Source organism: Mauremys reevesii, linkage group 10 (assembly GCF_016161935.1).
Source record: "Mauremys reevesii isolate NIE-2019 linkage group 10, ASM1616193v1, whole genome shotgun sequence".
Classification (NCBI taxonomy): Eukaryota; Metazoa; Chordata; order Testudines; family Geoemydidae; genus Mauremys; species Mauremys reevesii.
In genome coordinates, this window is record NC_052632.1 from 71,840,428 (window position 1) to 71,864,728 (window position 24,301).

General features: G+C 43.3%; 1 protein-coding gene across 1 annotated transcript in view; it reads left to right on the plus strand.

The window, feature by feature from the left end:
* Positions 1-16,054: 16,054 nt before the first annotated feature.
* The window catches only part of FAM20C (FAM20C golgi associated secretory pathway kinase), a 79,622-nt gene continuing 71,375 nt past the window's right edge, over positions 16,055-24,301 (plus strand). Inside the window, exons 1-2 of the mRNA XM_039493241.1 lie at positions 16,055-17,723; positions 20,157-20,335. Coding sequence (XP_039349175.1) covers positions 17,167-17,723; positions 20,157-20,335 — 736 coding nt within the window. The 5' untranslated portion in view covers positions 16,055-17,166. The remainder of the gene's footprint in view (positions 17,724-20,156; positions 20,336-24,301) is intronic.

The window sequence follows — 24,301 nt, forward strand, 5'->3', positions numbered from 1 at the left end:
CCTGCCCCAGAGAGTTTACAATCCAAGTACAGTAACTCCTCACTTAACATTGTAGCTATGTTCCTGAAAAATGCAACTGTAAGTGAAACGATGTTAAATGAATCCAATTTTCCCATAAGATTTATTGTAAATGCGGGGGGTTAGGTTCCAAGGAAATTTGGGGGAGGCAGACAAAAGGCATTATACTGTACAGTACTGTACTGTGGTGGGGAAGTGCCCCTGGCTTACCCCTGGGGCTCAGGGCTGGGGGTGCACGGTCTGGGAGGGAGTTAGGGTGTGGGAGGGCGCTCAGGCATAGGCGCCAACTTTCTCCAGTGCCAGTGGGAGCTCGCGCCCCCTCCGCCCCTGGCCCCGCACTGACTCCACCCTGCCCCCGCCCCCATTCCAACCCCTTTCCCAAAGTCCCCGCCCCAACTCCGCCCCCTCCCTGCCCCTATTGGATCCCTTCCACAAATCCCTGCCCTGGCCCTGCCTCTTCCCCCAGCACACCATGTTCCCCCTTCCTCTCCCCTCCCTCCCTGCCCCGCGAAACACCTGTGGAGGGGCAGGGTCTGGGAGGGAGTTAGGGTGCGGGAGGGCACTCAGGGTGGGGGTGCGGGAGGAGTCTCAGGGCTGGGGCAGGCAGGAGGTGCAGAGCACTTCCCTGGGGCAGCTCCTGTTTGGTGCAGGGGGTGTGCAGGTGGCTCTGCGCAGCATGGCACTGCCCCCATGGCCGTGATTCGGGGAGCTGCCCTCTCCCCAGCAGGTAGGGCCACCCGGAACGCAGGGGCTTTAGGGGCTGCAGGGCTTCTCTCCGGCTGGCTTTGAAGGGGAAAGCGCTGCTTCTCTCCGGCCACTGGCTGCGCGGCTGCCCCTGCTCTTCCTGAGTCCTCCAGCCCGTGGTTGCAGGGCCACATTCCAAAAGAGGCTTTAAAGCTGCAGGCCAGGGCCCCGGGGCCCCCTTAGCCCAGGGCCCTGCAGCCCCTGAGTTCCGGGTGGCCCTGCCTGCTGGGGGAAGGGATAGTAGCTTCCCTGCTCCCTCCCTCCCAGAAAGCCCTAAGCGCCGCCAAACAGCTGTTTGGCAGCGGGGGAAGCACTGGGAGGGAGGGGGAGGAGGCAGAGAAGGGGAACTTGTGCAATGCTCCCTTGTAAAGTCAGCCAAATGACGTTATAAGAAGCCTTGCACAACTTTAAACGAGTATGTTCCCTAATGGAGCAGCAACACAACTTCGAAACAACGTTAAGTGGGAGGACCTTAAGTGAGGAGTTACTGTATAAGAGAAGAGAGAAAAGATGGATACAGACAGCCCAACAAGGGAGTACAAGGAAACAATGAGACGACATTGGTCAGCACGCTAGGCAGTGGCTTCGGCATATCAGCAGCTTAACCGTTGTCAGGTTTTTTGTAGGCATCACTTGAAGGGTGAGTTTTAAGGAGGGATGTACACTTCCGGGTTTCTCATTAACTTCAGCGAGCTTTGGCTCAGGCCCTTAGTTACTCAGTAGCAGAAATCAATTTTCTTCTGCACCAGGGTCCATTGCAGGGCCAGAATATGGTGATATACAGAAAGAAAAGTGCTGTTACTAAATGACCGAGCCCGTTTGGATCTATACACTCCAACCAGTAGCCAGTTTTAATGGAGAATTAGTAGGTGCCTTGAATTTTCTTAGCCAAGCCATTTACTCCTGCTTAATAATGCAAAGCTTTGAAAGAAACAAAATTAAACCATACACTTGGCAGGTGGCTTTCATCTCCTTCAGACCTACATGCACCTAACTGTTAAGACTGTTTTTTTTGTTTTTTAGCTTGGTTGAAATATTGAATCATTCAGCACATAGGCACTGACTCTGTGGGTGTTCCAGGGCTGGAGCACCCATTGAAAAAAATTAGTGGGTGCTTGGCACCCACTGGCAGCCAGCTGTCCCCCCTCCTCCCTCCAGTGCCTCCTGCCCACCGGTGGCCCCGCTGATCAACTCCTCCCCCTCCTTCCCAGCGCCTTCCGCCCACCACGGTCAGCAGTTCCACGGCATGCAGGAGGTGCTGGGAGGGAGGGGGAGGAGGAGGGATGGGGTGTGCTCAAGGGAGGGGGCAGAACTGGGTGGGAACAGATGGGGTGGGGCGGGGCCTGAGGCTGAGCAGGGGGCGGAGGTTGAGTACCCCTGGAGAAAGGAAGCAGCCAGGCCATTGATTCAGCGTTCATCCTTTTAGTGATATTTTATGCTGTCAGTCAGGAAAAGCTATATACTGCATGGCCAACATTTACTTCTACCTTCCAGTCAGTGAAGGGAGACAAGGCAAATAATCGGCACAGGCAGCGCTCCTTCTTGAGTCAAACAGACCTGTCATTCAGACATCCATAACTGAGGCTATGGCTACACTACAGAGCTTACGGTGGTGCAGCTACGCCATGGTAGCGCTGCTAGGGCAGATGCTCTCAGCCGATGGGAAAGAGCTCTCTCGTCGACTTAATCACTCCAGGCCCATGAGCAGCAGTAGCTATGTCAGCGGGAGAGTTGGCCACACCGGCACTTCGGTCTGTGGAACTTACATCGCTCAGGAGGATGGCTGATTCACACCCCTGAGCGACATAACTTATACCCACGTAAGCTGCTGCGCGTACATAGCCTCGGTCACCTCACCACGCTGGGAAACTGCCTCAGAATGCTCAGCATGCTGGTCTGCTGTCACTGGCATAGAAAGCACTATGGCTGGGCGGAGGCCAGGTCTCCACTTTAAAGGCGTAGCATGGCCCCAAAAGGGAGAGGATTAGTGTCTATGGCTGAAGAGGAGTCTGAGTATTCAAATGGAGAAGAGATTGGAAGCAAGGCATTAAAAAAGCAAACATGGTGGCTGTTATTTAGCATTGATCAGTATCGCCTGTGTCACCCATGTGCCAAAGGGCCCACTAAGAACTAACCCCAAGGGGTGGTAATTGTTGCAGGAGTGCTCTGTGCCTGTATATATGTAAACAGTTAACAGATAAGGTGCCAATAGGTGCAATTCAAGAACATGTAGCATAGCTCCTGGGTTTTGCAGGGCCAGTAAAACTTATTATGCACTGCAAATGGCTTCCTCTAGCACCTCTTTACACCAGTGCTTAACACCGACTCCCGAAAGGGCAATGTGAAGTGAAACTGGTTCTTTCCTCTTCTGAAGGGCTCCACTCCTAAGCAAAAGCTAGGCCCCTGCAGAAAACCACCAACCAAACATACAATGCTAGATTCTGCCAGCCCTTGTGCAGGTGCATAGTGGGTAGGGACGCGAGGGTATAAGGAGCATCCACCCCACACTGGCTACACAAGAGCCAGACAGAAGTCTAGTCAATGTGCTCTACTCATCAGCAGAGCAGACCAAGCATTCAGGGGAAAGCATACAGCACCCCATTAAGATGGATAGCAGTATGTGCATGTCTACTAAGCAATGGAGAGCTGAAGATGCATTTTGTGGGGCTCCCCACTGCAGGCTTTCTGCATAACCTACTCTGTGAAGAGAGAGAGAAAGGAGACAGATGGACACACACGTCCATAGGACAACTATTCCGGTGACTCAATATTGCACAATAATAAGTGTATTGTGCCCAGGAAATACATTAGCAGCAGAAGAAACAGCGTCAACGCTGTATTGTATTTATACATGTTGCAACCATGCTCAAGAGGGCCCAGCTGAGATCAGGGTTGCATCACGGTAGGCACTTATCTAGTTAATTTTACTTGAGCTGCCTAAATATTTTCAAACATATGAGCTGAGCTGGTCTGTGCCTGTTCTACATGGTTTCCACTGAGAAAGGGCAGACATCAGAAGAGACAGAGCATTAATTCAAACGATAATAGGAAAAACTTTACAAGGAGAGAATTCAATTCATCTCAATAACAAGAAAGTCTGTATTTCTCAGGACGGCACCTCAAATGGACAATACTTGACTCCTGTGGGCTTGGCTTCCTTGTGCAAAGGCCACGACATTTTGTCAGGAAATGAAAAGAACAAAGGAATTGAGGGGGACTGGTCGATAAACTCCTTAGCTGCATTACACAGAAATATTTGTGCCGTCCCTGACTCATAATATTGCAGTGAAATCAGTGAATCATTGCAGTGATTGCAGTCTTAGTGCGGGGTAGGTGGGAATCTGACTTTTTTTTTTTTTTTTGCCAAAGGTCACCCACCACGCAGGTCTATTTACCCTGAAGCGTACATTACACCTGGAGGACCCAGAACAAAGCACAGTTGATATTATCTTCTTTGGTTTCATAATAACCATGGAAACCCCTTAAAAAAAAAGTTACCTAGATCATTAAAGACTTGGGGAGGGGCAAAGCATGCACTAGAAACCACTTTCACTTTGTATTTTTAATGTTCATGTTTGCTGCCCACCCCAGAGTTATAGCTTTGCACATTTCTTGGCAACTGCTCAACATTTTTATTTTCTGACAGAAAAGGGAAGGGTCAAACTGTTTTCACCATGGACCCAAAGTACTCATGGTAAGGTATATAGGCAGGGTACATATATTACCAATTATTATTATTATTATTATAGCAAGTGCCAAGAAGGCCCAACTTAGACCAAGGCCCATTGTGTTTAGCCATTGTACAAACGTAGTAAGAGACAGTCCCTGCCACGAACAGCTTGCACTCTAAAGAGACAGGGTAGACAACAAAAGTATTATTATTCTCATTTTATAGATGGAGAACCAAGGTGCAGAGAGGTTAAGTGACTTGACCAAGGTTCCACACAAAGTCTGTGGCAGAACCAGGGACTGAACCAGATCTCCTAAATTCCAATCTAGTGACTTAACCATCAGGCCACCTCTCCTTCATCACAGCACATCTTCCACAATGAAAACCATATACAGTGTCTCCTCGCAATAAAGCATGCACCATGTATAGACATAACAAGGAAAAGATTCAAGAACTTTATGCAGTAAAGGCTCACGTAAAACATCATATCAACAACTCAAGAAATAAAATACTATTAGGACCTGGAATATGATGACCCCCCTCCCTCCAAAAAGCAATACAAAGCTGGACACACTGACAATAAAATGAATAAACTTTCTAAAAATCACATCCCATTCACAGTGAGGTAGAGTCTAAGATTTGGGCCTTGAACCTACTCCCATTAAAATTCAACAGCAACACTCCCATCGAATCAATGAGAGCAGGGCCAGGCCACCAATGGGCATATCTTAACACAGGTCATAATGGTTTTATTCAGAGATCAAAGGAGAATTCTTTTTACAAAAAATATCGTGCAGGCATGGATTAGAATTTGTGCCTTTACCAGCTGTTTCTGGATTACAATGGTATGAGGATCTACCCACCAGAACAACAGAAAGGACCAGGCTGAAGCAAAGGGTGGGAGGGAATGCATCAGAAAGGAAACTTTATTTAACACAGGTTTGGGTTTTGCTCTTATAATTATTTACTTTGAGGGAGTTGGAGAGTGGGCATTGCAAGTTGTTGTACTGTATTAAAAAACTGTTTTTATTGGCATCCCTTGTTTAGAGTAATTGTTCGAGGGGAAAAAAATCATTTTTGAGTTCAAATGTCCTTTGCAGGCAGCTGCCTTCAAAATCCTTTTTTCCAGATGGACAGTGGACTCAATGGAATTGCCTGCCCAGAGAACTGATCAGAAAACTGAAAATAATAAACGATGTCATCATTTTGTTCTGATTAAAATTGCCCACCCAGTTCTATCAGTCAGTAACAATAGCTCTCCAATAAGACTATATGGACCCCATTCAGCGAAGCACTTAAGCACATGATCAGCTTTAAGCATGTGAGTAGTGCCTCTGAAGTCAATATTAAGCACAGCTTCAGTATTTTCCTGAATCAGTATCATAAGAACATAAGAACATAAGAATGGCCGTACCGGGTCAGACCAAAGGTCCATCTAGCCCAGTATCTGTCTACCGACAGTGGCCAATGCCAGGTGCCCCAGAGGGAGTGAACCTAACAGGCAATGATCAAGTGATCTCTCTCCTGCCATCCATCTCCATCCTCTGACGAACAGAGGCTAGGGACACCATTCTTACCCATCCTAGCTAATAGCCATTTATGGACTTAGCCACCATGAATTTATCCAGTTCCCTTTTAAACATTGTTATAGTCCTAGCCTTCACAACCTCCTCAGGTAAGGAGTTCCACAAGTTGACTGTGCGCTGCGTGAAGAAGAACTTCCTTTTATTTGTTTTAAACCTGCTGCCTATTAATTTCATTTGGTGACCCCTAGTTCTTGTATTATGGAAATAAGTAAATAACTTTTCCTTATCCACTTTCTCAACATCACTCATGATTTTATATACCTCTATCATATCCCCTCTTAGTCTCCTCTTTTCCAAGCTGAAGAGTCCTAGCCTCTTTAATTTTTCCTCGTATGGGACCCTCTCCAAACCCCTAATCATTTTAGTTGCCCTTTTCTGAACCTTTTCTAGTGCTAGAATATCTTTTTTGAGGTGAGGAGACAACATCTGTACACATCTGTATATCTGTACAACTGTATGTATAGTTGGGGTTATTTTTTCCAATGTGCATTACTTTACATTTATCCATATGTTCACTCTAAGACCCCAGTCTTAGAAACTTTTGTGAACATAAGTAGTCTCACTGAATTTATTGGGAGTACTACTCTGGTTAAAATTATATGAATACATATTTGCATGATTGGGGATAAAGACAGGAGAAGGGTTGTAGGACTGTACCACTCATTTTATATTCCAGGCTGTGACACTCTTCATATGATACTGTGAATTTCTTTCAATGTAATAAAATATTTTTGACTTCTTGTTGACTGAATTTTCAGGCAACCTGTAAAATCTGAAGATGAGAAAGACTCGAGATAAGGAGTCAAAACATCCATAAGAAACCAAAACTGCACAGCAACAAAAGGGGAAAAAGCTTGAGGGAATATAGAGATTGCTCAATGAACAAATAAACTACCCTTCAATATTTAGGCAGCTCAAGTAAAATTAACTAGATAAGTGAGTACCATGATGCAACCCTGATCTCAACTGGGACCTCTTGAGCATGGTTGCAACATGTATAAATACAATATAGCGTTGACGCTGTTTCTTCTACTGCTAATGTATTTCCTGGGCACAATACACTTATTATTGTGCAATATTGAGTCACCGGAATAGTTGTCCTATGGACGTGTGTGTCCATCTGTCTCCTTTCTCTCTCTCTTCACAGAGTAGGTTATGCAGAAAGCCTGCAGTGAGGAGCCCCACAAAATGCATCTTCACCTTTCCATTGCTTAGTAGACATGCACATACTGCTACCCATCTTAATTGGGTGCAGTATGCTTTTCCCCGAATGCTTGGTCTGCTCTGCTGATGAGTTGTATGTGTGTATATCTATATATTCTGATTTAACATAAGGACACAATCTCTCCAGGCATAAACTGACGTAGCTCCATTGACGTCAATCAAGCTGCAAAAATGATTCTGTGTGTAATGTACTGAGCTATATTTTGTAATTTATATACATACACACATATGCTATGGTTTGAGTTTAGAATGTTTCAAGAAAGTCCACAAGGAATGCAATAGATATGATTTCACACCTTTTTATAGGAATCAATTTTAATATAGCAGGATGTAATTGTGATCATTCAAATTGCGTACACTATTATGTCAGCCATGTCAAGATAATTTGTTTTGACTTGGTTTAAAATAATCTTTTTTTAGATAATAACACATTTTCCTAACAGACAATCTTCTATATGACATCCTATTACTTAAGACGTGAAGTTTTCAAACCTACTGCTTTATAGCAATATATAAGATTACTGCTACACGAGAATGAATAGAGGAAATGTGCATACCTGCATAGTCCAAATCAAATTGCTTTAGAAACAACAATAACAGGTCTTGTTTTCTTACAGCCAGCCAATTCTTTGTTCTGCTCAAGACAAGAATGAAACATTCTAGGCCAGATCCTCAGCTGGTGTAATTAGACCACTGAAACCACTGCCAATTTACAGCAGCTGGAGAGCTAACCCTATCTCTGCAATTGTGACAGTTGTTCAGTAATAAATAAACAGGCAAGAGGGGTCTGTTTCACTGACCCAGTCAAGCAAATGGATTTTCTGGGTCCCATTTTCCAACGGTTTCTAAATTTGCACATACAGTTTAGGTCATACAAAACATTTGCACACATACATAAAAGAAAGTGTATATTCGAAATGAGAATGTGCCGTAGTTTGAAGATTTGGGCCCCCTGAAATCAATCAAAGTCAGTGATGTGTTCCCATAATGGGCTAAACTTTGCCTGGTATTGTGACATTGAGACAGGGCAGCCCGGCTTCACTTATAACAATGAAAGCCTATCATATGTCACTCCTTTCATTACTATTTAGCTCAGGCTCCCAGCTCAATGCACCTGCAATCAACCTTAGCAAACCCATTAGGGGAAAGGGATGACTAGCCAGGCAGTGTATTTGATTTTCTGGGAGATTTGGACATGATGGCAGAAAATATAAAGCATCTAACTAGGTCCTATGCTGAAAGGCAATGAAAATGATGCCTTGGGTATGTTTGCTTTACTATTAAGCATACAAGAACTGCAAACTTTTGAAGCTCATCTTCCATAAACAAGCCAGTAATCAGGATTATTATAAGGGTGCATGTTTGGGATCTTGTTTTTGAAAACCAGGAGACTGATGGTTCAAACACAAACCTTAAAAATGCTTAGCTTATAGTGGAGCAGCCCAACATGCAATCCCCATTTTATGCTTGTGTTACCTGCTGTTGGGTGTGTTAATAAAAATAGACACAGGACATAGCAGTGTGTCTTCACAAAAGGGAGCAGCAACGAAGAACTGAGTGAGCAGTCTGGTCCTTGTTTGGGGAGGGAGAGCATCCGTTCATCTGCATCCTAGTTTTGTAAATGACACTACCAGCAGAAGAGACTCTGCAAGCAACATCAGATCTGCAGAACTTTCAGCACCAGAAGGTACTTCCTGCAACCATGTTCATGTTGCTGCAAACCTTATTTTCCAGTAACAACAACAAGAACAAAATGTTGATGGAAAATTTTCAACCAGGCTTAGTTTACAATCTGCCCCACTGTGTTTGAACTTTACATGACAAGGTTGTAAAGAAGCCAGCAGAAAACAAAACAGGCCTGATCCTCAAAGGTATTTAGGCACCTAATTCCAATTGAAACCAATGGGAGTTAGGGGCCTAAATACCTTTGAGGATCTGGGCCTTAGTGACGCAGTATGTGTCCTCACAAAAAACTGTGCTTAATTAAGTTACCAAATTAAACTGTCATGTATTGCAGTCCTCCTCATAGCTCAGTAATGCAAGCAGATAAATGAGATAGATCAAGATTCCACTTAGACTTTATCAGCAACTGTTAATTCATGCTCAGAAGAAAGGAGGAAGAAATGCTATGATTTATGAAGATGATGGCCCCCTGAATTTCAGTGTGCTTATACAGCACTGTGAAACTAAAGCCAGCACATTTTTTTAAAAAAGATGCTCCGTGTTCATTCATGACACATGATACAAAACGTATCATATGCAAATCAATCGCACATTGTGATGATAGCTATTTCATGTGAAATTTCAATACAAATCAAACAATACTTCACAGAACGCAGAGGACTTGCATTTGTTGTGATAGCCAAAAAAATCAAATGAACATAATGGAAGGGACTTCAGTTCATTGAAATGATCTGCATGCAATAATGTATTAATGTCATAATATTCCATTAAGAGCTCATTATTTCCTTGTTTACATAATGCTAGGAATTATCAAGGGTAATGTTCATCCAACAAGCAACACAGCAGAAATGAAGAGCTGCTGGCCCTGTACTGCAGTCTCGGAGTTTAGATAAGGGGAAACATTTACATTTTTTTACTGAGCTCTACGCCTCCAAAATAAAAACAAAAACCAGAAAACCAAGCAACCCCACAACAAACAATCTTAACTAATTTCTGAACCGATCTAAGCTTGGTAGTATTATACCGGCCCTATGACTGTACAGGACATAGACCCGCTCGTTTGAGCAAAGCCTGTTTGATGCACCAGTTTGAATGGGAGAAAATAGTAAATGCAATCTTTAGTTTTCTGTCAGCCCCATAGGGACAGGTATGGCAAATGCTTGGAATGCAAACATAAACCAAAATCATCCCTAGCCCTACACCCACACATGGCAGTGAGGGAGTGTAAGCAGCCCCTTAATCCCCTACATGAGCTCCACACCCAGGAGGTTCCAGCTGAACCATTACTCTACCCCCTAGGCATGTGGGGCAGGAAGGCTGTTTCCCCACTGCATTGGAACCTGCTGGACAAATAGCCCACAGCAAGGAGTTAGGCCAGGGATTTTTGGCTCCATCCCCTTGCAGTACAATTTAGCTGGTGCAGAGGGGGATTTATGTACTGCTGGCATAGATCATTAACAGCCTACCTGAGTATCAACAGATCACACTGGAGTAAGAAAAGTGACAGGGAGAGAACTGCGACTCAGAGAGTCACAAGTCCCCACTCGGTCTGCTCCTGAGGCCAGGGACGGCTCCAGGCCCCAGCACGCCAAGCGCGTGCTTGGGGCGGCAAGCCACTGGGGGTGCTCTGCCGGTCGCCGCGAGGAGGTCCGCGGGAGGTCCTCCGAAGGCAGCCTGCCTGCCGTGCTTGGGGCGGCAAAATGCCTAGAGCCGCCCCTGCCTGAGGCAGCGCAGCTTTGGACTGCCCTTTACTCAGAGCAAAAGCCATAGAGTATTTGCTGGTCAAGCCACTCGCCAGTCCTGTTTATTTAGTGGATAACCGTTTTGGTGGATATATCAATCCACGGCAGCCATCCATCTTGAAAGGCGAAGGTGTAAGCACCAAAGCAGCTCAGTTACTGTGTGCCACGCTGCAGCATCATGAGTGGCTAAAAAGACCAATTCTCGAGCAATAGTCCTTACCACAGATAATGTAGGCATAAGGCGCAGAGCCAGAGGATGAAGCCAGCTCGTGACATGTACTTGAGACCTGCTGTGCTTTCCTCTTTGCTCGCCTCTCTCTCAGCCACATCTCTTCAGCTCTTTTAACTCCCTGGTGCAGCACAACCCTTCAGTGTGGCCCGTTGGTAGCTGCATCTTCCCAGCTTGTGATATCCAGCTTTTCAAGTCCCTATTGCAAATGTTCTTGAATCTGAGCCTAGGTTGGCCCATTGGCCTGGGAACATCCTGAAATTCTCCATACAAGAGATCCATATCCGTATCATCCATCCAGTGCATTGACTAAGCCAACGGAGAGGTCTGTCTTTAAGAATAGTGGTTAGACTTGGCAATTTTGCTTTCTCAAGTACTTTGGTGTCAGAACTTTGGGTTCCCGCTTGATATTTAGAATACGATGAAGCAAGTGGGTGTGGAAGGTGCTTAGACTTCTCTTGTGCATGCCGTAGGCAGTCCAAGTCTGGCCACCATACTGCAGCATGCTCAGAATACACATCTGGTAGACCCGTAACTTTGTGTTCAGTGTTAGTTTGCTGTTATTCCACACTTTTGGTCAGTTGTCCAAATGCGGTGGCTGCCTTTCCAATCCAAGAATTAAGCTCATCATCTAGAGATAAGTTATCTGATACAGATGATCCCAGATAGCATAACTTGTGCATAACTTTTAGCAAGGTGCTAGCTATTAAAACTTCCGGTTCTGTCCACGCAATTTGTGCCATAATCATGGTCTTCTTTGAAGTGATGGTTAGTCCAAATTAATTACAAGTGTAAAGCTATTACAAAGTTGCCAGAGTTCCTCTGCACTTTGTGCAACAAGCAGTGCATTGTTGGCAACAAGAAGTTCTCTTAGCATCAGGTATTTAACTTCACTTTTTTGGTCTTAGATGTACAATACTTAAGAGTTTTTCATTTGATCTCATATGGAGATGTACACCCTCGGCACTAGATGAAAAAGCATGACAAAGCAGCAGAGAGAAGAATAAACCAAAGGCTGTTGGTGGCAAAATACATCCTTGTTTGATAACACTGTGGATTTCAAAGCTGTCACGTTGATCACCATCATACTGTACTGTTGGCCTCATGTCATCATGGACGAATTGAATCAGATTGAGAAGGATTTGGAGGCAACCAGTTCTCTCTAGCAAATGGGAGAAGCCCTTTCTGCTGGCCATGTCTGATCTATGAAGGCCATGTAGAGCAGTTTTATTTGTTCTTGATATTTTTCTTGCAGTTGCCTTAGGGCTAGTCTACACTTACCTGCCGGGTCGACGCGGTGAGTTCGACTTCTCGGAGTTCGAACTATCGCGTCTAATCTAGACGCGATAGTTCGAACTCCCCGCGCGCTCCGGTCGACTCCGGTACTCCACCACTGCAAAGGGCGGTGGCGGAGTCGACCTTGGAGCTGCGGACTTTGATCCCGCGGCGTCTGGACGGGTAAGTAGTTCGAACTAGGGTACTTCGAGTTCAGCTACGCTATTCACGTAGCTGAACTTGCGTACCCTAGTTCGACCCCCGCTCTTAGTGTAGACCTGCCCTTAGTGCAAAGACTATGTCAATAATTGATCTACAAGCATGGAAGCCACATTGAGTCTCTGGATATACACATTCAGCAAGAACTTGTTGGCTTTTGAGAATGACGTGGGCAAATGCCTTGTGAGTAACACAAAGGAGATGGGTCCTCTGTGGATATATAGGGTTCTAAATATCAAAGCCGGGAAACACGGAGAATTCCTTGACTTTTTTATACATTTTTTTCCATGGAATAAAGACACCAATTAAAGATCTCTTTTGGACGGCACTGCCCAGTCATCCCAAATATGAAAGACCTGATCATGAGAGGCACAGAGCAGTTCAAAGGAAAAATGAGTGTGCTCAGCGCCTATAGACTACAAAAGGTAAAGGTGAAGGAGAGCACGTAGAATGGGGTCATGAACCAAGAGGAAGTAATAGGTTCCCAAAAGGTCAGATGAGGCTGAGAAGGGGATGATGTCAGGGAGTGTGGATATCCTCCTTCCCACACAAGAATAGTCCATGACATATAGGAGAAGTGAGTGAGATAAACAGGTGCGATCAGCATTTCCTTGTTCTTGAGGGCAGGATTCCCTGGTGTCCTTTACTCTACATCAGCACTAGCAGAAGCAGAGGATAAGCTACAACCATAAGGGAACTCATTCATAGTCTGTTTAAAGAACCCGACGTCTCTGTTCTTATTCAGACCCATTAAAAGCACCCACATTTAATGAAGAGACTGTTGTCCATTATGGGAAATCTCTTAAAGCAATTAGCAATGGACTTAGTAAACTATAACCCTGTTGCAAGTTCCAAAAAAAAAAAGCTTCAAAGTAGAGGATGCTTCTGTTGGTGACAATATTGCTATCTCTGTGGATCTGATCCAATAAACACATACATGGGTGTAATTTCAGGCATGTGGAATCTCACATAAACCATTACAGAAATGGGGTCTGTAACTGAGTGACTCCGCAAAGAAAGGTGAGGAGAGAATTAAAACAATTCTCTTTTATTAATGACTCCAGGGAACTTTGGCTCTGGCAAGATTAGACTGAAATCAAGGAGTGCTGGAGACCTCAGTATTCATTTTAAAAATTGAGTCTAGCCCTTTCCTTTTTCTGTGGATTAAACCTCAAAATGGCAACGGGTCACTTGAAAAGCTTGTCCATTGAAGAGCAAAATACCCATGAAGGGGGATGATGACCCTTCTAAGGGTCATGCGAAAGGGGAGCCCAATGAGGCATCTATGGCCTATAGGGCACTGGTGCCTTTATGAGCATTCTAATGCCTCAAAGAGTCTTCTGGCACCTTAAAGACTAACAGGTGTATTGGAGCATAAGCTTTTGTGGGTGAACACCCACTTTATCTGACAAAGTGGGTATTCAAGAAGTGGGTATTCACCCACGAAAGCTTATGCTCCAAACCATCTGTTAGTCTTTAAGGCGCCACAGGACTCTTTGTTGCTTTTTACAGATCCAGACTAACACGGCGACCCCTCTCATTCTAATGTCTGTGGGCTACGGAGGTTGGAGATGTCAGGGTGCTGAAGAATCTGTTACAGCTCATGGTGGAGCAAAGGGAGGAAGGGAATCTTCACTCCCCACAACCCTCTGCATGGTTACACTTACAAGAAACACAACCCTTTGGAAATATGGATATTCATATTTAGAGGTCGAGACAGCTCAGTTACCCTAACTCTCCTGCCATCTTCCCCCAGACCACTTTAGTTATGCATGGGCTACAAATCACCATTTGCCCGTTTTGAAACACGATTTTCCATGATGATCTCAGAGTGGTAGACTCCACAGCCATGTTTAAAAATATCATGGAAGGACTATGACTAAGCAGATCTAAAAGCAAATTCTTGGAGCTATATCCTGGTAGGTAAGTACTATTTCTCCCATTTGATGGATGGCTAAATGAAGCATTTAGAGGTGTACATGCTTTGCCCAACATCTCTAACAAATCAGTTGCAGAGTTCAGGAAATCCAATTCTCAATGGGAATTTTGCCTGAATAAGGAGAGCAGGATGTGCTCCAGAATGTATATCCTGTTCGTATTGTGCTTGCAGTGTCAAAAAAAACAAAATACTTCTTTACAAACTGATAATGCCCAATTCCCAGCATGAGTTCAATAAGCTTTACTTCAATAAGATTTACTGTAAGACTTATCTGCCCTTGCCCGCATTTGATAGAAATTTGGAGGCCTATCTACCAAAGATTATGCTCCACACTCCACACACAGAGTGCGAAGTTGTCAAGGTACTGATTGCTATATGGCAGCACGGCATTAAAAAATGTTCTGTGCAAATGATGGTTCCAATTCTGCAAGGCAGTCCCCGTGGATGGACCACTGCACCCACCCCAAGCTGCATTGAAGTCAGTAAGGTTTTGTAGGAGCACAAAGGCACACCTGCGTTGAACAGCTTGCAGGAGCAGGGCCTTGCACTTTTCAGAGTCATTTACAGTTCTCCAGTGTGGCGATGTTATAAGAGCAGAGATATATGTTTAATGCAAGCACAAGGCACGGTAATATATCTTGATGGCTTAACCATCTAATAATGAGGGTTCAGAGTCTGATGCATTTGTAGCACTCATTACATGTCAAAATAAATCAATAGATACAGCTTTTATGTGTTCCTGTGTAAAGATAGCAAGTAGTGGATATGAGTGTTTTAGCTTATTACTGTTATTCATTACTTTTCAGTATGACAAGGAGCCTTCAGCCAATATCAAGGCCCTGTGGTGCAACACCAGTAAGAGACAGCCCCTGCCCCAAAGACAAGACAAATGGAGTATGATTATCCCCACTTTACTGATGGAGAACTGAGGCAAAAAGAGATTAAAGACCCAGATCCGCCAAGGTATTTAAGCTAACTCCTAATTTCAATGGATTTAAGTGCCTAAATGCCTTGGGGGAATCTGGGCCCCAGTGACTTGGCCAAGGACAAGCATGAAATCTGTGGCAGAGCCATGAGCTGAAACCAAATCTTCCAAGTCTCAATCCTATCCTTCCCCTCTAATTTACCTTATTAGAAACTCTTGGTCAGTTTTCAGAATCTCTCCTGGATGGAGGACAATACTGGTAACCTAATCGCCTTTTCCATTAAGCTATGTTGTAAGCATGTGCAGCGAATGTAACCAAAGGGATGGATTCTTATACTGCAGCACCTTTAAAGATTGCTACAGCCCAGAGGATCCAGATTCAAAATAAAGATCATTCATCTGTTTCTTAGGAGGAACAGAAGCGGAGCTTTACATTTCGACCTTGTTATAGAAGGGGGAGGTAGGGAGGAGAGGGAAAGAAGCAGTTTTGCTTGAGAAAATGCTCTCTCCCCTCCAGACAATGACATAGCAAAATTCATGTTCCTGAGTCTAGGCAGCCAGACTGTACTAATACTTTGCAATGCTATTAGCATAGATTCCCCCTCTCTCCCCCCCCAAAAAACCTTTGAGAAACAGACGCCCTCTCCTTGCCCCAGTTGGAGCTGCAGTAGAAGCGGGGTGGGAGGGGAGGGAAGAAAGAAAAGCTTGTGGTTGAGGCTTTCCTGTTACTATCATTGTAACGTTTATTTAGCCAATCTCTTAACTATGACGTCTGGATTCATGGCATGCTCATAATATTTAACACACCCACTGAAGGCTGGAGCTGCAGCGCTCTGAGTCCAACCAGTCTAAAGCAGTCAGTGTAGCTGAAAGGGGTTTCCACTCTGCACCTGCCAAAGATCTCCCTCTCTCTTTCTCTCTCGCTGGCTTTATTTTCTCTCCCTCTCTTTCTCTGCCTCTCCCTTTCTCTCTCTTTCTCTCCCAAGGCAGATCTGTTTGACCCAGCAGAGATCAAAGACGGCACCTCCCTCGCTAAGAAGAACCGCTACTGATTTGTGCTAGTTTCTTTCCTCGAATCTCTCTCCTTTTTCGTGCCATATTTAAGCTTTACGTTGCAGTAGTGCCATCAGACAGTTTTGCAACCAAAAAAAAAAAAAAACCAACCAAAAAACAAAAAAACACGGAACCTCAGCTTGGATCCAGCAACCACCCTGATTTGATCCTAGTTGAACATTTCTCTCTCCCAAGCACTGGATGCGATGGATGAAGAATCTGGAAACTGTCTGAGAAAATCATTTTCCAGCCAATGTTTTTAAACAGTCTCGCGGAGGAGAGAGAGAGAGTGTGTGTGTCTCTCTGCTGCATCACTGGTCAATTTCAAAGGATGGGAGGAAGCGTTTCCAGCACATCTAAATATTATGGATGATTTTTGCTTCTCCTGAAAGCCTTTTATTTTTAATAGGTGTTGTTATTATCATTATTACCTCCTCCCCTTTCTGTCTTTTTTTTTCTTACCCAATCAGAGCTTCAGATGTTGGTGTCTCTTCAATAATCCCTTTTCTTTACCGTTGTGATCCCTGTAGTAATAAACAAAAAAAAATAAGAACAATTGGACAGATGGGTTTATAAATTGAACTGCGGTTGGCTTTTGTTTTTCCTACTGATTTTTAAAGACTCGCTTTTGTTTTTTGTTGGTGGTTTGTTGTTTTTTTTGCTCAGTACTTGATGAGACTCAGACGCGAGGTCCGACTGCTTTTAGAATATTTATTTCGAACAGCCGATGGAGATAAACTTTATCCACTTGCTCGTTCGCAGTTGTTCTCTCCCCGCTCAGAAACAAACAAGCTTTTTCCGTGAAAGAGCTCCTTTAAATATTTAAATCGCCTCCCCTCCCGTATCGTTTTCCTGGACCATGAAGATGATCTTAGTCCGAAAATTCCGGGTGCTGATCCTGATGGTGTTCCTGATCGCCTGCACGATGCATATCATGATTGATCTGTTACCAAAGCTGGAGAAGCGAGCTGCGAGGACCGAGGGCAAGACGGGCTGCTCGTGTTCTCACCCCCCGAGCGAGGAGGCTCAGGGCTGGGGGAAGCAGAGGACGAAGGGCGGCTCGGAAGCGGGCTGGCCTAACAAGCACACGCTGCGGATCCTGCAGGATTTCAGCAGCGACCCCAGCTCCAACCTCACCTCCCACTCGCGGGAGAAGCTCCTCGGGACCTCGGAGAAAGCCGAAGCGTTTAAGAGGCTGGAACAAAATGGCATAAGCCGGGAGCTGGGGCATAAGCCGCTCATCCAAGATGGGAGTCTGGACGCGCAGCCCGTGGGGAAGGGGCACTCCAGACTCGCGGCGCTCTTCGAGCAGCCCCTCTACAAAATCGCCACCCCGGAGCTGGCCGAGGAGGATGTCTTGTTTAACGTCAATAGCGACATCCGATTTAACCCGAAAGCGGCCGAGAACCAGGACTGGTGAGTAGAGCGGGGCTGGTACAGTGACCAGATGGCCCGAGTTTATAGGGACAGTCCTGATTTGGGGGGTCTTCTTCTTATATAGGCTCCTATTACCCCCCACCCCTGTCCTGATTTTTCACATTTGCTGTCTGGTCACCCCGGGGCTGAGGGGACTCCACGCTGTGGGTCCCCAGCGGGCTGTCATTGAAAGCAAAGGGGATGTGAAGCCATCGGCTTCGCTGGGCGCAGGATCAGGCCCCGAGGCTAGGCACAGCAAGGCTAAAGTCTGCAGCGCTGCAGAGCATGGTTTCTCCCCAGCAGCAGAGTAGTTGGGTTATGTTCATGTGGCATTACCCTGAGACTGGGGATGGTATGATCCTGCCTTGGGTTGGGGAGAGGTAACTTCTCACTTGGCTCAGAGTAAAGCCACTGATGCAACAGCCACTGGTGTGGCAAGTGGATCTGGGCTCTTCCTTTCAATTACAATACCTTCAAAATATACTGTTTGTGTGAAGGAAACAGAGGCTGCTTCTTGCACACAGCGTTTGAAATGGCAATGCAGTTCACTTACATTCCAGTGTCAAAATGCTCTGCCTGGATGCAAAATTATAAGTGACAAAAGCAGCTGCTGTACAGTAGCTGATGTGTATGTTAAGACTACTGAGTACTTTTAAAAAAACAATAGACCACATTTATTACATATAATTTAAGACACACTATTGTTTCTTATTAAAACCCTGAGGAGGGTAGAAATAGCATTATAAGTAGAAAATGGAGACTATTTGCAGTGTTATGTTGTAGGTTTTGAAATATGTCAAAGCCAGTAGCTGGAAATAAAATTCATATTTGTTTTGTGTCTGTAAAGAAATATAGGTTCTAACAGGTCATTTACAAGACAGCTATTTCAGATTAAATGAAAGCTTCAGTGATATAATTCAGGTGTCACAAATGAGATAAGAAAATAACATGTTTAAAGTGGGCTGGTTATTTCCCCCCAAAACTAACAAAAGAAAGAACGCAAGACAGAGCAGTAAAATATTAACTTCTCTCAGAAGCAGAGAGATTGACTTCAAAGATCATAAAACTGTCCACAGTATACAGATATAAATGGGATTTCAACCTTCAGGATCTGACTTGTGACACAACATTTTCTGCTCTGAATTATTTTTTGACATTCTAAAGCCCAGTGCTTCTGTCCTTAACTTTTAATGCATTTGGTTTCATCTATAAATTCTCTTCCCCACTGGTATATAAGAAATGCTTAGAAACTTGAATGGCTGAAAAATCAAAAGGCATGTCTCTAATACAACAGCACCCTCTTTCAAACACAGTGACTCTGTAATGTTTAAACAGCTTTAGTGTGCCATGCAAAAGCTCTGATAAGCAGGGGAGCAACCAGCCTGGATTTGAATCTTTAACAATATAGTGTAAATGGTTTCATTTTCAACCTCAAGTTTATATGAATCACAGAGGCCCTCAATGTATCATAATTAAAATCAAACTTAAAATGCACTAGCTTAGAAAACTTCCAATTTCTCTGGAAAATCTCTGTCACCAGCATATGACAATAATGTATGGAATATACTCTAGAGATGGCTAAAGGTACAATTGACCCCTTCAGTCAAGACATGTGATAGCAATGTGAACTCCAATATAACTGCTGCTCTGCTTGTTATTGCTCCCAAGGTTTAAATAATTAAAAACAAATTTAGCAGTTAACATTAATTCATAACATTCTTTGCTAGGACAATAGCTTAAAGCTAAGCAAGCTTTCTTGCAGACATGGGAAATAGAATTTGCATCTAGGAAGTAGTCAAAAGTCATTTCACTTCCTTTGATACCCTTGGAATAATAAGATCAAAAAAGGAATATGAAGTATAATATCTGAATGTAACAACATGATTATCAAATAATTTCAGGACATGTTCATTGTTAGATAAAGATTTGGGATAACGTTTATATTTTTGTCTCAAACTTGTTCAAGTTGTTTTCAACAACTCTACAATAATAAAAACAACACTGGGTTGGTTTTTTTAACATTGTACTCTGGATTAAAAAATAAAATATACTGCATCTACCTCGAATTCAACCAACACTCTTTTGGAGTTTTAGGGCAGTGCAATATAACACCAAGTCTGATCTAATGTCTATTAGAGTCAATGGGAGCTTTGCCACTGACTTTAATGGCCTTTGGATCAAGCACTAATAATTTAGGTCACAACTCTGCTCTCATTGAGGTCAATGGCAAAGCTCCCAATGGCTTCACTGGAAGTGGAAGCAGGCCCTTAATCCACATCAGGGACAAACTGAAGCCCTTCTCCCACATCTATATTGTTTGCTTTTCACATCATTGCATTTTGAAGCCCTCTTTTAAGTTGCTTTGTGGAGAACTGGCAGATAAAAAAATAATAATACTTTCTCTCTCTCTCTCTCTCTTTTTCTTTGTGATAGGCAAAATGAAGGTAACGAAGATGATGAATTTTTACCCACCGCAGAAACAGCTGTAGATTCCTACCCAAACTGGTTAAAATTCCACATTGGTATTAATCGATATGAGTTGTATTCCAGACACAATCCTGCAATTGAGGCTTTGCTACAGGACCTGGTCTCCCAGAAGATAACCAGTGTTGGTAGGTTCAGATACATATCTTTGTTTTATGACTATTTACTTACTCAAGACCTCATTGCTGTTTTAATATTAATGAGTATTTTCCATTACTTATACTTGATGTTCCTAAAACATTGCTTCCTGGCTACATTTGTCTGCACTTATTTTCCTTGTTAAATATAAAAGAGGCTTCATAAAGATATCTTGCCAGTTCTGTGTTGCATGAATATTTGAGAAGCCGTTTGTATTGGCATGGATGCTAGCAAGATTCTAGCTGCAAAACATATTAGACCAGATTCATCCCTGAGGTAAACCTATTGACTTCTGAGGTACAGTTACAACTCGGCTGAATATTGCTCATTAAACTGTAAAAAAACAAGTTGAATTTTTCAAAAGTCTGATTTTTTTTATTTGAATTTTCTCAACAAAGAGTTTGGTGTTTAAAAAAAATCCTGAAGGGGGTCAGGGAGTGGGATGAAGAGCAACATCGTCACCTGCAGAAGGTGTTTAAAGAATGAAGCAACACAGTGCAGTGTCTCTATAGCTCTTGCCAATCTGCCTTGTGCTCCAGTACTGCTATAGCTTTAAGGGCTGGAGCTGCAGTGTTTGTACATCCAGATCTACACTGATTTCAAAAGACAGTGAAACAAGCATCAGGGTAGCAGGATGGGGTCCATAGTTCAACTCTGTTTGTTCTGTTTATAAACCCATGATTGCGATGATACTGTGTTGACCATTCAGTACATTTAATGGTCTGGAACACATGGAAATATTTGCTATGGGGTTGATTAGTGATAGGTTTAGGTGCTCTTGAATATGGCTTTATAGTTACCAACAAAAGAAAACAAAACAGGGTCCTGACATTCTAAACCAGTTAATGTAATTTTATTCTGGTGGCTGATAATTGTCCAGTTGTTTTAGGCACATAAAAATGAGGCAATTTCTATTAAACACCAGCTTCCTAAGTACTCTTCACCTTTTCACAATGATGAAATAGTAGAAGCTCTACAAAACTGCTGATAATCTGTATTTCCACTGCTGGATTAGGTCACTGGGCTTTGACCCTGCAATCTTATTCAGTAAAAACTTCCATTGGCTTTAATGGGAATTTTGCCCCAGTAAATCGGCATCACTGGGCCTACTGGTTACATTTTCCATCCTGTGAACCATAGTTTTCTCTGAACAGTACTAGGATTAAGTGGGATTCTTGATCAGAAAGGAGGGATCGATTTAGTTAGTCAAGACAGCAGGAGCCAGGATTTGGGGAATGCTACATGGATGAAATTCAACTTTATGCAGAGAGACACTCCAAAGCTTTACGTGGAACTTAAATCATGCTTAGGCCTCATGCTCTGCTTAGAGGGGAATTTCACCCAAAGAGAGCAATTTTCAAACCATGTTGCCTTAACAGGATGTCCAGACCAATGTACTGAATGATCAAATTGACTGTAAGGTGCATAAATAAATGCCATTTGTATGAGCCTGTGTGCTGGTTTTCTGCCCCGCCTCTGGACTGAGATGCTTTATTAAGGAGCCCAGGTTTGAGAATCGTGCCGTATATATTCCATCTTTAGATAACACCTAACATAATAGAAATAGCAGTCACTCTCTTTAGATAATACCGAATGCTTTTCATCTTCCTGCAGTCTAGGCCTCGGGATAACAAGGATAATTTACAGTGGAACATGTTCTAGGTGATTTTCACTGCCTGGTCTTTGTGGGGAACGACAATCCCCTTTCCTGACCCACTCACCCAGTCAGGAATGATGTACAGAATATTCATCTTGCAATTGGATTGGGGAGTAGGGACAGCTCCTTACTATGCTGATTTTAAAGGCACTCCTCACTTATCCATCAGGAGATGGAAAAGAAAGAGATATAAGCTGGGTCCCCTCCTATCCCTCCCACACCCTGGCGAGTGGTGGTATCACTTCCGTGATCTATCACCTTGCACAGCTTCAGGGCAACAATTTTGCTTAACCCCAGGTCCTTTAAGACTTTGCATCTGAAACGCTTGACCAGCCGTGTTTGATTTGCTGTAAGAGCACCATGCAGCTCTCAAAATGCATTTGGACTAAAGTGGCCACTGCTGAATATACTGCACTGCTGAATGGTGTAGCTTCACAATTTACTGAACTATATATTTTTCTCCGAGATCTAAATATAGTATATGTTGCTTATGCAGAGGAAAACCATGGCTTGCAGCATGCTCAGATGTGACCATAATGTAATGTTTTTCAAATAGACGATGTAAGAAAATCTTTCTCAGTTTGTCATAGAGAGTGTGTTGGCTTGTGATTGAAGGAGGGGAATGAGAATCAGAAATATTAGAGTTTACTTCTGTCCCAGCCACTGACTTGCTCTGTACTCTTGGGCATGTTGCTTAATATCTCTCTGCCTCAGTTACCTATCAGCAAAATTATTATAAAAATTATGAGTGAAAAATCCCAGCCCCAATGAAGCCAATAGAAATTTTGCCATTGACTTCACTGGGGCCTTGATTTCACTTTATATGTCTTACAGATGTCGTGTAAGGCTTTAATTAACTAAAGCTTTGCTAGGGCTTTGAGATCCTCTGGGGAAAAGTGCTACAGATGCACAAAACCAGATTTATTATATTTTGTGCTGCATATGGGATATTCTGTTATATGCTTGTACAGTGTTTTGCACAATGAGCTTGGGGCCTCGAGATGTTGCTGCAATAAAATACTAAATATGAGTAATTTACACCAAGGATGCCTTGCAATTCGGATATACAAAAATACTAAACAATGCATCTCATTAGACAATGTTCCTTAACCAAAGACGTGCAGATTCTGTCTGAAAAAAATAGGTAAAGATCAGTTCCTAGGAATGAACTCAAGCTAGCCCTTTAAAGTGAGCTTATAAAAATCAAGGGGTCCAATCCTGGCTACAGTTGGAGGGTTGCCTGCACCAAGATGGTAGGATCTGGCCCAAACCATTGGCAACCAAGCCATGTTTGTTCCTCTGGTAACAGGGTTATAGCAAGGTTTGAAGAAAGAAAGAACCTTATTTTATATTATTAATATTTGTAGAGTGGAGTATGTTTTGCTTTACACTGCAAATTCTTAGGGCTTTTATTATTATTATATTGACACCTGCCCACTTTTCACTTTTTGTGCATAGAAGCAGTAAGGACTCGAAAGCTTTTGAATGGATGAATAAAGTCTGACATGTATTATCAAAGGACACATGAATGATCACTGCATTGTTTCACATGATTCTGCACATTTGCCAAGTTAATTTGCATGGTTCCTTTGGTGGTTTGGTTTTGAAAGGCAGCTATGAAGATGACTACCAGGTTAAAAGTGTAAAACAAATTGAAATCTTCATAGTGCCTGAGAATCATCATTTTCTTTTGACATTCGGTGCAATTAAATATATAGAATCCTAGAAGTTAGATGGAAAAGACCTATTAGCTTATCCAATCCTTTTAGTGCAAGGAATCTTGTCTACAGCAGGTTTTCTAATATTTTGATATGTTATATATAGGTTTTAATAGGCTTATGTGGTTTTGATATGCAGGCTTTGATACTGTTTGCAACCTGAACCGTAGCTAAATTGCCTTCTTAGCCAAGTCAGATGTATCTGCTTAATTTTATTATTAATTGGAAAGTGTCATGTCCAAATAGACAGCTCTGGAACAATCAAAACTGCTTGCAAGATTCTGTAACCCATCCAGTTACCTTAAAATGAAAATGGTGAGAGAAGCAATTACTGCTTAGTTCACAAGAGCAGAGAGCATCAAGGTGACATTTCCTGGAGGTTAAAGTTTAAATGGAACAAATCCATTGATGATGCCACTATGGAAAATTTAATATGAACATTACATCTAGTTCCCACAGTGACACCCAGAGGTGGCCTTGAAAAGGACAGGGTTAAGAATAGCTTTAAGCCAAGTATCAGTATGTGTTTTCTATTTATTCTGTTCAGTGCAAAGGGGCTGATCCTGTTCTCATGTAATCCA